This window comes from Myotis nattereri (assembly GCF_964212035.1).
Source record: "Myotis nattereri genome assembly, chromosome: X".
NCBI classification, from domain to species: domain Eukaryota; kingdom Metazoa; phylum Chordata; class Mammalia; order Chiroptera; family Vespertilionidae; genus Myotis; species Myotis nattereri.
The window spans coordinates 146,907,225-146,923,657 of NC_138078.1; the positions used below are offsets into that span (position 1 = coordinate 146,907,225).

Here is a 16,433-nt window from a genome sequence, read left to right on the forward strand (position 1 = left end):
ATAAAAGAATATATTAAAATCAAATGGCATTTATAAATTCAAATTATTAACTTTTAAAATCCCATTTCTGTTTTAGTCAAATCCTAGGAGATTAGAGCAAGTGAAGAATAACAGGTTTGCATGTTAATTACATCTAAATTAATTGTTTGAATCCTCAGCCTTCTCCATAAATACTGTTGTTTATTCCATCTTTTTTATAATATTCTAAGAAATGGCAGGAGATTGGGGGAGTAGTTTGACAGCTGCTAAGACTCAGGAAGGGAAATTGAAGCTATTGGTCAGGGGAAAGGGGCTTTCACTCTAGTTCTACAGTGTCATTCTCTCATTTAATAATGAAAAGAAAATGAAAGAAAGAGGAAGAAAAGCTTTAATTTTGCACATGTTTCAGGTTTTCTCTCCTTTTCCTTTCCAGCACTCCTAGTGTGCCTGAAATCAAAGGATCTCTGTGCTGGGGATGGAGGTGAGGTAACACATTACATAGGCAAATATATGACCCCACTGTACTGATTTATCCTTCATCTAGCACAATTAGATAACTTATATAGCATGTCCAAATGCCCCAGGTTAGGGACCATGTCTGCCCTGGGACAACCATATCCACTCAAGCCTCTGTGGAGATGGTCATCATTCATGTTCATATGTAGCTCTTGGTCAGTGTTGTTCAGTTAGAAAAGAACCTCTTAAGAGATCAACAATCAGCTGAAATATAAAATACCATTAAAAGAAAAAAAAAAGACATCTTAACCAGTAACCTGCAATGAATCATCTATTTAACAGACATTTCCTGAATCTTTACTATGGTCTCAGCCCCAGGTTAGGTTTTAAGGAAAATACACAAGCATCTAAGTAAAGTTTTCTCTGTTAAGAGACCCATAGACTATGGGGGAGAAAAAGGTGTAAATAAGATACAGCAAAGATGCCTGGAAGTCAGGCATCAATTAACCCATTCTAACTATTCCCACCACCCATATTTCCATAAAGCATTGTATTCAATGCTGGGTTGAGGAGAGACTAAAAAGCAAAGCAAAACCTTGTTATAACATAAGGCAATAAGGTAGCTTGTGATGTGCAGATAATTTTAATTAAATTAATCATAATACAATCCAGGCAGTATATCTCTAGCAACCGACCCTAATGGAACAAAGGCTATGTGCAAACAACCATTTTAGTATTCAGCCTCAAACTGACCTTACAGCAAGAGTTTACATCATAAATTTTGGACTCTGTGATTAAGCATAGATTTATAGACAAGAGTACCAATGAACATATATGAAGCAATAGCTCCAAGTTGTCCCCTACTGGTGTCCTGCTTGAAGACACCCTATCTATGCCAAAACCCCACCCCATCACTTTAACCCAAGAGGCCATCCTACTCAGTGACTCCTCCGCATTCAGCCCTTCTGACTATATGCTGCCAGGTTTTAGTGAAAACAAGATTTAAATGTGAGATATTGGTCCCTTCTAAAGACAGAGATTTCACCAAAGTCTGAAAGTGTGAGAAGTGAGTTCCCATTAAAGCTTTACTGGCTGGTCAGATCTGGCATCTGTATGTTTCAGTCCTGAATTCTTAGGGTTAAAAGCAGCTTGGCTGCTTGAGTGTGGGATAGGAGAGAAGAGAAAAAGCCCAAGGAAGGTAAAAACGATGAGCTCTTTGTGTGGATTTCCTGAAGGGAGGCCTGTCATCAGTGAGGGAACTTGATAGGGTTCACCTCCCCAGGGTGTCACCTACTCCAAAGGTTAGGGATGGTCCCCACACTAGCTTAGTAGCTGCAAGCAATGTAACCCTTCTCCAAAAGGGTGGGCTTAAGCTGTGATGCTGCAGTGAGGATCTGGGAAATACAGATCTCATCAGAGATTCTGGTCTTGGGAGGAGGCAAGATGAGACTGTCTTCTCTGGTATTATTTTTACTGCTGGGATGTGGTGTAGGGAACAGAAAAATGCTGCAGGCTTTAGAAAATCCTGGGTGGGTCAGTGTCAGTAGGAAAAAGAAGAGGAATTAGTGGAGGATATAGTCTGGGAGGAAAGGGTGAGAGGAGGGGCTGCAGAAGGAGGGTTGCTATCCACAACTGCAGCATTATGTGTCAGAGATAAATTCACTTGTCATCTTTCAAATTAGGTTTATAGGTACTCCTCCCCCCAACTCCCACACAGCAATGGTTTAATGGGTGGTCTTCTCAATTTTTAATCGCAATTTTGCAGTATATTGGTGCCTAAAGTCTAGATCTGACTGAGGTGATGCTTTGTATGTATGTGTCCGTAAAAATTGAGAGAGCTTCTAAAGTCTCCCGATGTAGTGGGAAGGGTGCTGCGGCAGGGACCGCTGCTCTCTTCGCCAGATAATCTTCCGGTCCCTAATGTCAGAGTGCTTCCTAGGAATCAGGAGGTGAAAAACGTGTGGTGTTGCAGTGAATTGCCCCCAGTCCAAGATACACACACAAGCAAACACACACTACACAGGAACAAGTTCAGTAAAAAGTCCTGCTGATGCCTGGGAAGTCCAGCTAAAAGCAAAAGGCAGGATCCCACGGTAAAGGCGCGCCATACAGACACCCGGATCACTGCGGAGACCTGGGCAGCCAGAGCGCGCAGTCCTGCAGCCACTTCCTGGGCACTCTTGCCTAGCTCTCAGAGCTCTATCTGAAGGCTGTGGAAAACCAGTGCTCCAGCCCTCCCTCGTCACATACCTTTCCCAAAGCACTTCAAACCCCGTAACCAAAGGCAAACCGCTCTGATCTGGCAAAGCTCAGAAATGCAAAAAATGAAGGCGGGGAGGCAAATTTTACTTCGATGGAAAGGATGAAAGGATTGAAAACACACACACACACACACACACACACACACACACACACACACACCTGTGCTGGTTAATTTTTTTTTCCAGGATTAGCAAAAAGAATTACTTGCCCACAGAGGTTTGGAGATGGGGGGTAAGAGGTTGGTCCGAGGCTAGGTTCACCTGCTGCTGAGGTGAGAGAGCAGACACAGGAAGGAAGCTGTTCTGAGCAGCAGCTCACAGCAGAGTGGATAAGGGGATGGCAAAGACCCTCAAGTTCGCTTCTGGCTTTTTTTTTTTCCATTCAAGTCACTAAAGGGTTAAGCGCGGCTGGGCTCCAACTCCCGCTCTCTATTCCCCCTCCCCTATTGTCTCCCCCTCCCCTCCCCTCCCCTTCGTCGCTAGGAGGTCATCAAGCGCTCTGTCCAGTCGGCTTTCGCAAGCCCCTCTGATTCCCGCCCATCTGGCCCGTGGCTGCTTACGAAGAGGTGTGCGCACACCGAGGGGCGTGTTCCAGCTCTGGGAGACGCTGAGAGCCCCGGGTTAGAACTCAGAGCTCAGGGCAGAGCCAGCCATGGAGTGGGGCGGGGTAAAGTTTGGCACCCTGCAAGGGGTTGTCGAACTAGAGGGGGCGGGGCGCCCAAGGGTACTTTAGCCCTCCAAGCTCAGGGGCACAGGCTGACCGGACCTGAGGCAGTGTGAGGCCATGGACCGCGGGGCAGCCGCGGCCCGGGGCACTGCCCCGACTCAGGATGGAGAGCAGCCCTCGGAATCTTCAGAACCGCCGCCACCGTGGCCGCCGCCGCAACCGCAGCTGCGGCCGGCTCTTCCACCGCTCCACGAGCCTTCGCCAGAGCCGGCACCACCGTTCTGTCCAGAGCTTGCTCCAGAACCGTGTCCGGAGACGACCCCAGAACCAGCCACAGAACCAGATCCAGAACCGGTGCCAGAACCAGATACAGAACTGGCACCCGAGCCGACTCCAGAACCAGCTACAGAACTAGACACACAGCCAATCTCAGAACCAGCCCCAGAACCGGCCCCAAAGCCGGCCCCAGAACCAGCCACAGAACCGGCCCCAGAGCCGATCCCAGTACCAGCCACAGAACCGGCTCCAGAGCCGGCCTCAGAACCAGTCCCAGAACCAGCCACAGAGTCCTGCCCTGAGCCGGCTCCAGAGTCCTGTCCGGAGCCGAGTCCAGCACCTCATCTACTGCAGTGTCCGGTGATCACTCCAAAGACGGGTCTAAAGACCTCGGCATCGCCCCGAACGCCAGTGCCCTTGTCTAGTATAAAGGTAAGTAAAAGACCCCCTGAGGCAGGCGAGGCCAATGGCTTTCGGGCTCTCAGGACTCTGGGTACCCTTAGCATCCCATTTGGCTGCCAAGGACCAGAAAAGATGCTCAGAAAGATGCGGGGATGGAGGAGTGGGAAGGGGTTGGGAGGCGGGAAGCAACATGTGGCAGCGAAAGTGAGCTGTTTGGGGCTAGAAACGGGTGACAGCATGGGGTGTTAATCAGGACAGTTTTTTTCCCAAGGGGAGAAGTGACAGTGTGGCGAGCACCTATATCTTGAAAAAGAGAAGGAAGATGCTCCCAGGGAGCGCAAGAGACCTAAAGAGGTGCTTGGAGCTGGCCCGGGATACACAGGGATGGGATTGAGTGGGGACAGCGGGACACACCTCTTAGTGGTGGTCACTGCCGCAGAGGCCCAAGCTGCGGAGCCACAGCCGTCTGCTTGGCACCCTCCCTATCACTGGGGAGGGGGTCCTCAGCTGGGGCATAACTGGTGGCTCTCCAGGGAGGTGCCCTGTGCCTGTGTCAGCTGCTGGGCGCTGGTACTCTGGGTAGGGATGAAGGGATGGGCGGTGCCCACGCACACTGCAGGGGAAGGGAAGGGTTCGCCTGGGAGGAGGGGGAGAGCATGCGTATGTCGAAGCCGCTGTTCATCTGTCTGAAGGATTTCCCAGCAGGTAGGTGCAAACACACTGATATAGAGATGGGTCCCTTCACAAGCGAGATGACTGGCATCCCGCACCAAGACCACTTCAAATGGTACAGGAGCCCCAGTTTAGCGGCGTGAAAATAAAAGTTGCTATTTGAGAGCGTGTAAGTGGAAATCCTCATCTCTTCCACTCTTTAGAGATGCCTTCATAAACGTTTCACTTAGCCTGGAAAATTAAAGTGGAGAATCCTCGTCACCGGCCCAGGGGGAGATGGCAGGGGGGGGGGGTGAAGGTTATCAATGTTTGCCTTGGACCCCAAAAATGAGTGCTCTTCAGCCGGAGTCTGTCTGTCTTTCTTGCTTTCTCTGTGCTTCCCCTACTCTTCCCCTAAACTTCGTTCCACCAGACTGTGAAAATCATGGTAATGCATACATACACCTTCATTTAGCTTCCCCTGCAGGAAAAACAAAACACAGAAACAAACAAATAACATACCACACCAACAATGCCCATTCTTCCTGCTGCGTAGCAGGGCGGAGGGACAAGGCTCTGGAATTCTTCTGCTGTGGACAGCACACTTGTAGAATGCAGGGGGAGGGGGCACAGGTTGGCATTGCGCAAAATAGAAATGAAAGCAGCCTTGGTTGCTTTCTGAGTTGTGAGCGGGGAAGATTGACTTTGCAAAATAATTGCAATATTAAATGACTTAAAAAAGAGAAAACCTAAAGGGAAAAGTTTCAATGGGGAAAAATACAGATGTTTAAAAATAAATAAAACAGGATTGCAGGAGACTAAGACAATTTTAAAAATCTAACAACCCTGCTCTCACCAGGAGGTGGGTCTCTCCCCTTCTTGCAGTGGCCCTTCCCTGCAGTGATCTCCAGAAGGGAAAAGGCGGGGCAGCTAGACCTGGGAGGGCACTCTAACATGGTGCTTTCTCTTGTCTTTTTGAAACCAGTAGTGTCCACCTGGCCTGTGGCCTTCTTAAGTGACATTTTTGGGAATGTGGCTGAGAAACTGACACCTGGGGTCTTAATTACCAGGCTGACCAGCGAATGTGTGGTCTCATTGGCCTCCAGAAGACAGACTGGAGGCCAGAACTCCGGGATGAGCCCTGTGGCAGTGGGAAAGCATCTCTCACCAGCTTGACTAGAAAATGTCTGTTGCCAGACAGATAAGGAGAATCAAGGTAAAGGTAATCAGGTTAGCTTCCTCTACATAGTACTCATTAAGGTGACTGGCTCAGGGGCACTTGGTGCCCTGGCAGAGGACCCTGAGCTCCAAGAGTTTGACTTTGCCCTTGGTAGAGCTGGTCATGCATTCAGGCACTTATCTTGCAAAATAAGGTTAAGAATCTTTCCCTAGCTGGTTTGGCTCAGTGTATACAGCATCAGCCTGCAAACTCAAGGGCCCCTGGGTTTGATTCCAGTCGAGGGCACATGCCCGGATTGTGGGCTCAGTCCCCAGCAGGGGGCGTGCAAGAAGCAGCCAATCAATGATGCCCTCTCATCATTGATGTTTCTATCTCTCCCTTCTTCTCTGAAATCAATAAAAATATATTTTAAAAAAAGAATCTCGACTATCCACTAAGGGGTTTATGTAGATGAACTCATCAGTAGCTCTAAACGATTTTGAAAGATACAGATTGCGTCTGCCTGAACCCTTCTCCAGCACTCTAGGTGTTGCTATGCAATTGCTTGCTATAGTTGGGAACATCTCTTCAGTGATAGGACCATTGTCTGCTGTATCCTCCTCAGGCAAATAACACCCTGAAAGCAGCTGACTTGCATCTTAACATTCAAGGTAAACAGGTTGCCATCTTACCTGGGGTGGCATTGTTCTCAGACACTGCCTCTTCAAGGCAAACTTGGGGGAAAATAACACACAAGCCACACGTATGTGTGTGTGTGTGTGCATGTGTACACACACACAAACACATACACATACACACACATTCAGAGACCAAAACAAAATACAGCTCTCATCTTACAATAAAATCCTACATGGCAAGCATAGTCAGTATCAGTAGCATCCAACTGTCCTGATAAGTCAAAGAATGAAATGAACAAAACCAAGTGTTTGAATGTGAATGCAGGATATCCCAGATAATTTTGCTGACTGGTATTGCAGTAAAAAACAAATACACGGCATCTTCTGGAGTGTAGTCTGTTTTTGGGTTTTGAGAACATACTAATTGCAAATCTATGCCAAGAGTCAGGGTAGAAACTGATAAAAGGGGGTTCTTGTTTTCTTTCTTTCAGAATTAGCTACCAGGATAAGAGTCGGGGAACTAAACCTGTCTATTTCCTTCCTTTCTAAAATATTTTGATTTCCAGGAAATGAACCGTTGTCTCCCACCTGGTGGCAGTAAGTGTAAGTAAGGATGTGTGAATTGGTTCTTTAACAATGGTATAACTCTCTAGGGGGGAGTGGAACTTACAAGATAGGGACTATGTTTGTTTTTCTCCATTCAACTATGGTTTAAGCAGTTTATATTTCAATTCATTGGATTTTGATCAGCTAGGAAATTATAATCACATCATGCAGGTGATTGATGAAAATCTGAGAATACATTTTTTGTGGCATGTATTTCTGGGGTAGAGAGGGCATCTGTGTACCACTCCTAATGACTACACAGCAATTACCATTATACCCCAAACCATAACAGAACTAGTTCCTGGTATTTTTTGCACACATTTTCTTTCAAAGTAGCAAGCATTTGTTTATATGATATCTTGTAATTTTTACCTGAATACATTATCTTGCCTATTTCTGGGCTTCCCAAAGGTAGATATTGTGTCTCCCTCCCACCACCTAGTACAATTCAACCCTCTCTATTTTTGCTTAATAAACACTTGCTGAAGCTTGAAACCTATCAAATCCATTTCCAGCAATGATGCAGAGATGGCTGCTGCAAATGAATAAAAATGCATTCTCAATGATTTCAGAGTAAGAAGTAAATGCTTTCTTAAATATCCTGGAATTTATACACCTCAGGGGAATGCAGTCAATCTTTCCATTTTCAGAATGGATGTTAGAACCATAATTAAGAAAAAAAGTACTAACAATTTCAGAAAATGTTTTGGAAATTGTCCTTATCCTCTGCAGTCCTGGCAGCAACAGACCAAAGATGATGTTTGTTTCAGGGGTAATAAATTTTTATCCTAAATGACTAGAATACCCGCAGGGATTGTAGATGTGGATGTTCAACCTGTTGAAGATCAAGATGAAATTGCCTTCATTCCTCTTAGTTTCTTTCCCCCTTCCTCACTAGGTTTTGATCATATCATCTGACTTACTTGGTATATTCTGGAACTCCTGAACATTTGCAGCAGGATGTTCTAGAAAAGATAATGAGATATTTGGTCAGTGGTCTTTCTTTGCTGGGAGAACAATTCTTAGTGCTTATGACTAGGGCTTCTGCAGATCTGTAGCCCAAAAAGAAAAGCTGAGCCATTGCCCTGACTGCTTCCAAGGAAAAGGGAAAATCCATAGAGCCCAGGAAACCATTCAGGGGCATTATAATAAGGATTATATAATTCCTTCTGCTAGTATGGCAATTTACAGTTTGCTTAATTCTGCATTATTAACTCTTGTATTCCCCTGAAGAAAGCAGCAGGGTGGAAGAGGGTAAAAATAAAATTTGACACCTAAATAAGATATAACAATTTGTCCTAACAATATTTAAAATATTTAATTTTTTAAAATATTTAATATATGGCTTTCTGTGATACATAAAAATCTTCATTTGTCTAAAGACAATCTTTAAGCTGACATGCTATCAGTATTGCTTTTTTCCAAAGCAGTGACTGCTGATCCCTGTCTGATGCTCCCAGAGAGGACCATCATAGAACAGGAGCCTGAGAAGGAAGGAGATGCTGCACAAGACCCTGAACATATTACTTCCCCAAAAGACCTTTCTTTTGGAAAGAAAATAAATAGAAATTCTGTTAGGGATAGGGTGTCTAACCTTCCCAAAGCCTGCTGACTGTAATTTCCTCAGTGGAAAAAATAAATTAAGTATTAAAAAATGAAAGCATCCATTCCTAAAGAGAGATGCCCCCACCCTCAGCAAAACAAATAAACCTTATCCTCAAAATAGAAAAACAAATTTATGAATTAAAAAAAAATGAGAGAAGGGAACAGTGACCCCAGATAATAGAACTTATTCCTCTCCTGAATTATTTTAAGAAAAAAGAAAGAAAGAAAGAATTTCTAAAGGGAACGGGTCCTCATCAAAGCCCATGAAAGTTATATCCTTCAGGGAAAAATTAAAAATTAAAAGGAAGAGAAATCATGTCAAGGTAAATAGTATTTCTAACCTTTAAAAACATAATGAAACTTACAAACTTTATTTGTGCCTCACAGCCCATGTCTAATCCTTCACAAAAATTATGGAGGCAAATATAAATCTTCCGGGGGGAGGGGGGAAACCAATCTCACCAAAGCTCCCTAATGTTATTTCTTTCAATTATATGAAATTTCCAGGATAGGCAAATCCTTAGAGACAGAAAGTAGATTAGTGGTTGCCAGGGGCTGGGGCAGGGGGTTGTGGAGGGGGAAGGAGGGAGGAAGTGTGGGTGATAGCTAAAGGATACAAGGGTTCATTTGGGGGTGATTAAAATGTCCTGAGATTAGATAGTTGTGATGGTTGCACAACCTTGTGAATATACTAAAAACCATTGATGTGTACACATTTAAATAGTGAATTTTATGGTGTGTGAGTTACATCTCAATTTTAAAAATAGGTAAAAGAAATAATTTCTCCACCTTCAAGATAATAAACCTACGACCTTCCCACAAATAAATGAACAAATGAATAAATAAGAGGGAAAATTTTTTAAAGGAACTAAAAGGAAGAGAAATCCTCTTAAGATTAGGGCCTCCAGTCTCAACAAAGGAAATAACCTTCACTCACTCACACACCTCTTATTTTTTTTCTTTTGAGAAGAACAAACAAAACAGGAAATATTTTTTATTGTTGACAATATTACAGATGTCCCCCATTTCCCACTCCCCTATGCCCCCCTCCACCAGAAAGATTCTTTCAAAATTATCAGTCAATGAAATTTACTAAACTCTCCACCCTAGATACACACAAATGTTTTAATTTAACAACAACAACAAAAAATAAATATGAAAGGATGGGCTGCCTGATCTTAAATCTCCTGAATTTTTAATTGACAGAAAGGGGGGGAAATAGAAATAAATCACCCCTCAAGGGAAGATGCCCCATCCTCACCAAAGCACATTAACCTTATTATTAAAATATACTTTTCTTAAGATGTGAAAGGGAATTAATAATAAAAAGGCATGTATGTAAGTGGAGGGGATATTACCAATGAAATAAAAACAAAATCCTCTTAAAGAGGAGAAATGCTCCAGCCTCACAAAGTCCAAAGGACTTTTTTTGTCAAAATGCAACAAAAACAAATGCAATTTTTAAAAATAATAAATAATAAAAGGAAATCCTTCTAATGGCAGCTAACCCAAATTCATCCAAACCCAAAAGCTTTATTCTTAATACAGGAAATTTTAAAATTGGAAAGATAAATAGAAAAGGTAATGAAACAAAACCAAGAAAGTCTTCTTAAGGAAAGATGTCCCTAGCCCCTTTTCTCTCAAAACAAGTGAACACATTTGTATTTGGGAGTGAGCAAAGGAAAAAAATGAATAGGCTGTTTTAAAAGAGAAACCTCCTGTTTTGAGAATAAGATTCCACCACCATCCCTGAACATTTTTCTCCAAACACAAAGAAACAGGGAGTCCAGCTGGTGTAGCTCAGTGGTTGAGTGTCCACCTATGAACCAAGAGATCCCCAGTTGGATTCCTGGTCAGGGCACATGCTCAGGTTGTGGGCTCGATTCCCAGTACGAGGTGTACAGGAGGCAGCTGATCAATGATTATCTCTCATCATTGATGTTTCTATCCCTCTCTCCTTTTTCCTTCCTCTCTTTCTAAAAAAATCAATAATAAAAAAAGTATTTAAAAAAGAAAGAGGAAGAGAAGGAGAGAGGGAGGGAAAGGGAGAAAGAAAAAAGTAAAATAGGGGATAATTTGTAAAAGACTAAAAGGGGGAAATTCTCAAGGAAGATGCAGCAATGTCTTACGGAAGATAATGTATATTATTCCTGATGATCAACCCACTCCACCCCTGCCCACCAAAGAAGAAAAACAAATCACAACATCCTCTTCTAAAGCTTCAACAAGGGAAGATCCCCCCAATCTTATTTATTCCAAACAAATTATTATTTTTTAAAAAAGAAAAAAAAATCCTCGTAAGGAGGGTTCTCTAACTTTATTAAATCCAATGGCCCTTAATAGCTTTTCCACAAAACTTAGTTTTAAAAATGGAAATTATCCAAACCGAATAAGGTGTTTCCTCAATCTCACCAAAAGCAAGCAATCTTTTCATCCAGCAATTTTTTTACAGAAAAAATTCTCCTATCATAACGAGATACCATCAACTTCACTAAACTTCACTAAAATCAATAGGCTTTATTCTTCTCTGCACCCAAAAGGGAAAAAAATAATTTTAAGAGAAAAAAAACAGAAATCCTAATGGAAGGCAAGTTGGCCATAATCTCACCAACACCATTGAACTTTATTCCCCTAAGAAGATTTTTAAAGAGAGAGAAAATCTTTGTCTTTTAAGAAAAAGTGCCCTCCACCCACCCCACTCAAAAGACTAGAAAGTATTATACAGAGAAAAGGTAATAGTATTCTAGAATGGTGCCAGTGCACCTTAAATTCAGTACCTGAGGCTGAAGGGTAGTAAAACTTTAATCCCAGCCTGGCTTTCTTTTGTCCCCCACACCATTTCTGGTTACCTTCCCATCAGTCAATCTGTGCACCCTGGAAAGTCAAATCCTGTCCATGGAAAGCAAAACTATGATGGCTAACCTTTTAGGGGAAAATCATACCCCTTTTCCAAACCAAACAGAAATGATTTGGGGATTACCTGCATTGTTGTTCTCCTCTAATACTATAGAAGCTCAAGAGTTGAGGATAAACTCTAAAGTAATGACACTCTTACTATTAACTTCCAAATCAGATGCACAACCCTACCTAGCAGAGAAGGACCCTTAGCCAGTTCAATAATGAAGTTTTACAGTGGTTGTCTAATCATGTGCTCACTGTTCTGTAGAGTGATAAAGGGCTCAATTTTTGCAAGTACATAAAATTTGAAAGTCATATTCATAAGCAGTGAATACAATGAAATGTTTTTCCATTTTAAAACTTCATTTAGTTATTTAAAAATTAAATTGAGTGCCCACTGTATGTCCTATGTGTTTAGCATTAAAGATTCCACATTGGGCAAAGTGTTCCTTTAAACAACTCTGGAAAATGAGATACCAAAACAGATATCCATGGATTGATTATTTGTTTTACCAGATGCTTTACTAGATTCTCTCAGCATACATCTTCTTTTACAAAAATTTAATGTCATAAAATAAAGGAATAAATGCCGATTTCAGTTAATTTGGAAAAATTAAAACTTTTTAAAAGAAAGTAAAATTTTGGGAGGGGGTAAGGGGGAGAGATCAACCAAAGGACTTGTATGCATGCATATAAACCTAACCAATGGACACAGACACCGGGGGGGGGGGGGTGAGGGCATAAGTGGGGGGGGGTTGGATGGCAATGGGGGGATAAGGACACATATGTAATACCTCTAATCAATAAATAAAAATAAATTAGAAATAAAAATAAAATAAAAGTACAATTTTGTAGCACCCCACCACTCAAGAGATAATTGCTGTAAATATTTTGGTGCATTTTTTATTTAATTTCTCTGAATATTTCTATGTATGCTCATAGTCTACAGTAGGAACATGTTAGGGAATGTGCCATTGTATCTCACGCTTTCCCCTACCCCAGTCACTTCCCTAACTTAATTATCAGAATGTGTGTATTGTTCTACATTGTTTTTAGAAAAGACTTGTTAATTTTAGCTTTATGTTTATCTAATCAGATGCCTGAATAATATGAATGATTAACATACTTGAAACAACTGTTCAGGGATCGCTTTGCAGTAAAAAAACAATGAGAGTATACATTTTATGTAGACACAGTAGTTGTGTGTACACAAACAAATATCCCGTATACAAATGGCAGTTTGAGCCCACATTTACTAACTGCACTTTTTTGGACATCCAGATTTCATTTGTCCAGCTAGCTTTTGTGACTTGGGTTTGAAGAAGGTGACCTTAGAACAAAATCCACCTTTCTACTGTTAAATTCACAAGAGGAAAATCTAAGTTTCTGAGACTTTATTGGATTCTTTTTATTTATTGAGTGAATTTAACACGTGACACTGTAAGTTTAAGGTGTACAGCATGGTACCTTGATATATTATAATATTATCGCTGATATAGTTATATTTATAACATAACATAATTATAGTGCAATATTATTATCTATATTCATTATACTGTGCATTAGATCTCTATGGCTTATTTACTACTCATTACAAGTTTGAACCTTTAAACACCATCACTCTTATCCCCTCCTCCACCCCTGGTAACCACCATTTTACTCTATTTTTTACAGGTTTAACTTTTTTTTTGGTTTCACATATACATGATATCATATAGTACTTGTCTTTCTTTGCTTGACATTTTGATTAATATAATGTGCTAAGGTTCTACTAGGTCACTTTTAACCATATGCAAAAATGTACCATTGCCTTTATCTCTTTAACACAAAGTTACCCTGAATCATGCTCAGCTGGGTACCTACTACCTAGAAAAAAATACGTATGTGTGAGGACATTATCAACAATTGTATAAGAAGACAGAATATTCAATTCATCCAGCTTTCATTAACCAAATGTGGTAGAAAATTGAATCAGTAATTTAAAAAGCAAGTGTAATGTGGTATTGCATAGATCAGAATCTTCAGCTTTGTTGGTAGCACTTAGAGATTTCATCTTCCAAAGCATTGCAGGCGTTAGCTTTTTAAGCCTTTTGTTTTAAAGAACCTGTCGAACAGAAATTGGCATCTGAGGACAGGGTTCCCACCCCGTTTTCTCCCTGATAGCACAGGGTGAGGCACCTGACACTGTGGGATTCTGAGAGATAAGTGTGATGCTCCCACCAAGAGCTTTACAGAGTTCTGAAACAAGAGGCAATGACCATGAGGGCTAAGGCTGATTCAGGTCTCCAGGAATAGGAGGGGGATGGAAGCACTGCTTGAGGGGCTCAACTAAGAACATTAGGAAATTTATTGTTTCTACCTGTTTTCTTCTGCGAGTTTGCAGCTTGAGGCAGACAATGAAAGGTATCTGCTTTCATATAAAGTGAAATTGTTAATCTCCTTCATTGTGAGTAAAGCAACTTAAAATCAGGAAAGTTTTCATTAACCCCGGGCTCTGTCAGTTGAGTCCTTACTCTGCTTGAAGCTGGCTCCAACATCACAGCACTATCCTCTGAACCCCAACTCTAACCTCTAACAGTAGTCTCTTAGTCCTGTTTTAGAACTACCTTGATTGTTCAATTTCCCTTAATAAGTGTCATTACATTTATTATGAACCTTTAACCTTATTTCGTGATTTGTTTACATTACTGTACATGTACCTTGCAGTATAAACAGAACATTGTGATGTCACTTTATGAAACAGCTAGGCATAAATAGCAAAGAGAAAAATTAATGAGGCTACAGAAAAAGACTGTTGATTTCAGAAAATTAACTAGTGCCCTTCTCACTAACTTCAATTAATGTTTACTGTGACAGTTTCCCTCCTGCCATGCTTGAGTAAAAAGATAAGTTTGTTCTTACTCATAATTTTGGTAAGAGACTGTTAAGACTAATTAAAGTGATACTTTTGGCATTTTCATGGTCTCCTTTGTTTTAATTTACTCATCCTGTTGACAAGATCTCCAGGACATTTTGGGGGTGGGGCTTCACTGGTTTTACATAAAAATCAAAGCACATATTTAGTGGCTCTATTCATGGTTTTCCTAATACATACATTGCTTTCAATTAGTGAATCTTCCTTCTAGAAATTCTTGGCAAAGCCTTACTTTGCCTTTCCGTCATCCTGCACTAAACTTTTTTTAAAGAGTTCCTTGACCTCTCTTCCAATGGTGGAAAACAAAGCTAGACATTTATAGGCAGCTTCAAAGCTTGCTTTTATTTGAGGGGTGGAGTGTTTGTATCCAGTATTGTATGACATCACTGTAAAGTACACATAAACATATCTACTAATTAGTCCACCAAGTGTTCAATAATTAAGCAATTGGTTTTTTAAATTTTACAATATGATACATGTTTGGAGGATTGTTACATGAGTATTTTAGAGTGTTTTCGTGATGTCTGAGGAAATTGTTGGGGTTTTTAACATGGCACAGGAATTCATTATCTTCCAGTTTAGAATAATAGAATAAGGTTTCCCACAATTCAAAATTCACTATCCGACAGGGATGTATTAGATTCAGCTATGAGGGACTGCCTGATCGCAAATTCACTTTGACATAAGAAATTTACAGGGGGGGAGGGGAGGAAACAAAGGAGTCATTTGAGATAAATGGGAGGGATATGTCCTCTTCAAACCTAGAGAAAAGAGGAATTAAATTAAGAAATGACAGTGAAAGATATCAGGTTGAAGCAAGGTTATGCTTGAATTGGGCAGGTGAGGCCAGAGCCTACAGACAGCAGTGAGGTCTTAGTATATAGAGTGAGGGGGTAAAGCCACTTTGATAGAATTACGGAGTACAGACTGAAATATTGTGGAAAATAAAGTAGGTGGGGGAAAGTTCTATGGAAACCTTGAAGGCAACTGACAAAAGTGTGTACATCATCTGACTGAGGAAGTGCAGCCACATTGGAGGGCTGTTAATTAATAAAATAAGGTGGCTAAAGTGGAAGGTTGACTGATGGGGCATATAATTAAAAACTATCTAACTTTTAATTTTTTTTGTATGCTGAATTCCAAACTAAATTACGAAAGCTAAAAATGGGAAAAATAATTATATTATCTAGTGTCCTTTTTCTACTGTTTTGGGACTTCTTTGACCCGCATTCCACTTTTATAAGAGTCTGGTCTGCTTTCTCTATTTTGTATCACATAGTTTTCTACATCAAAAGTAAAAAACCATGATGGGAATCCAGTGAAACCTTTTCTCTTCAGTATTGTACATCCATATAATGTCATGAAAAGGACCTTTGGGGATCAGCTAGTCCAGTATTTTTAAGACCTTTTTAGCAGTAGAATCTTTGCATCATTTTCCTCAATGAAATCTTAAATGAAAGCCTAATATTTAACATAAATACAAGAAGTATTTCATTAGTCCTCTTGTATGCTAAAATGGGTTTCTGATGTACCATCCCAATTGTTTAACCTAATAGGAAAGTGAGTTTGCACTCCCTGCAAATTAGCTTTATTACTGGCTTCTTAGCAAGGATGCTGGTGATGTAGAAACACATTAAATAGTAAAGAAAAGTAAGTCGGAGTTTAAAATTTGACCTAAAATATTCCAGAAAGTAGATCATACTCTCCAGGAAACGTGTCCATTCTTGAGATTTCCTCTCTCCCCCCACCTTAGGAATGTTACAACTATCTAATAAAGTGGTTTGTCATAACATGCACTGTCTTTGCTTGTAGGAACATTTTTATTATTGGGGATTGTGTTTCTGACCAAGGACAGCATACCAAATAAATTGTAGATAGATCTAAAAATATTTGGTAAAATCCCTTCTATAACTGTAAGCCT

General features: G+C 41.0%; 1 protein-coding gene across 1 annotated transcript in view; it reads left to right on the forward strand.

The window, feature by feature from the left end:
- Positions 1-3,480: 3,480 nt before the first annotated feature.
- The window catches only part of DGKK (diacylglycerol kinase kappa), a gene marked incomplete at both ends in the record, with an annotated part of 212,289 nt that continues 199,336 nt past the window's right edge, over positions 3,481-16,433 (forward strand). The window contains one exon of the mRNA XM_081081872.1: positions 3,481-4,071. Within this exon, the coding sequence (XP_080937998.1) occupies positions 3,481-4,071 (591 nt within the window). The remainder of the gene's footprint in view (positions 4,072-16,433) is intronic.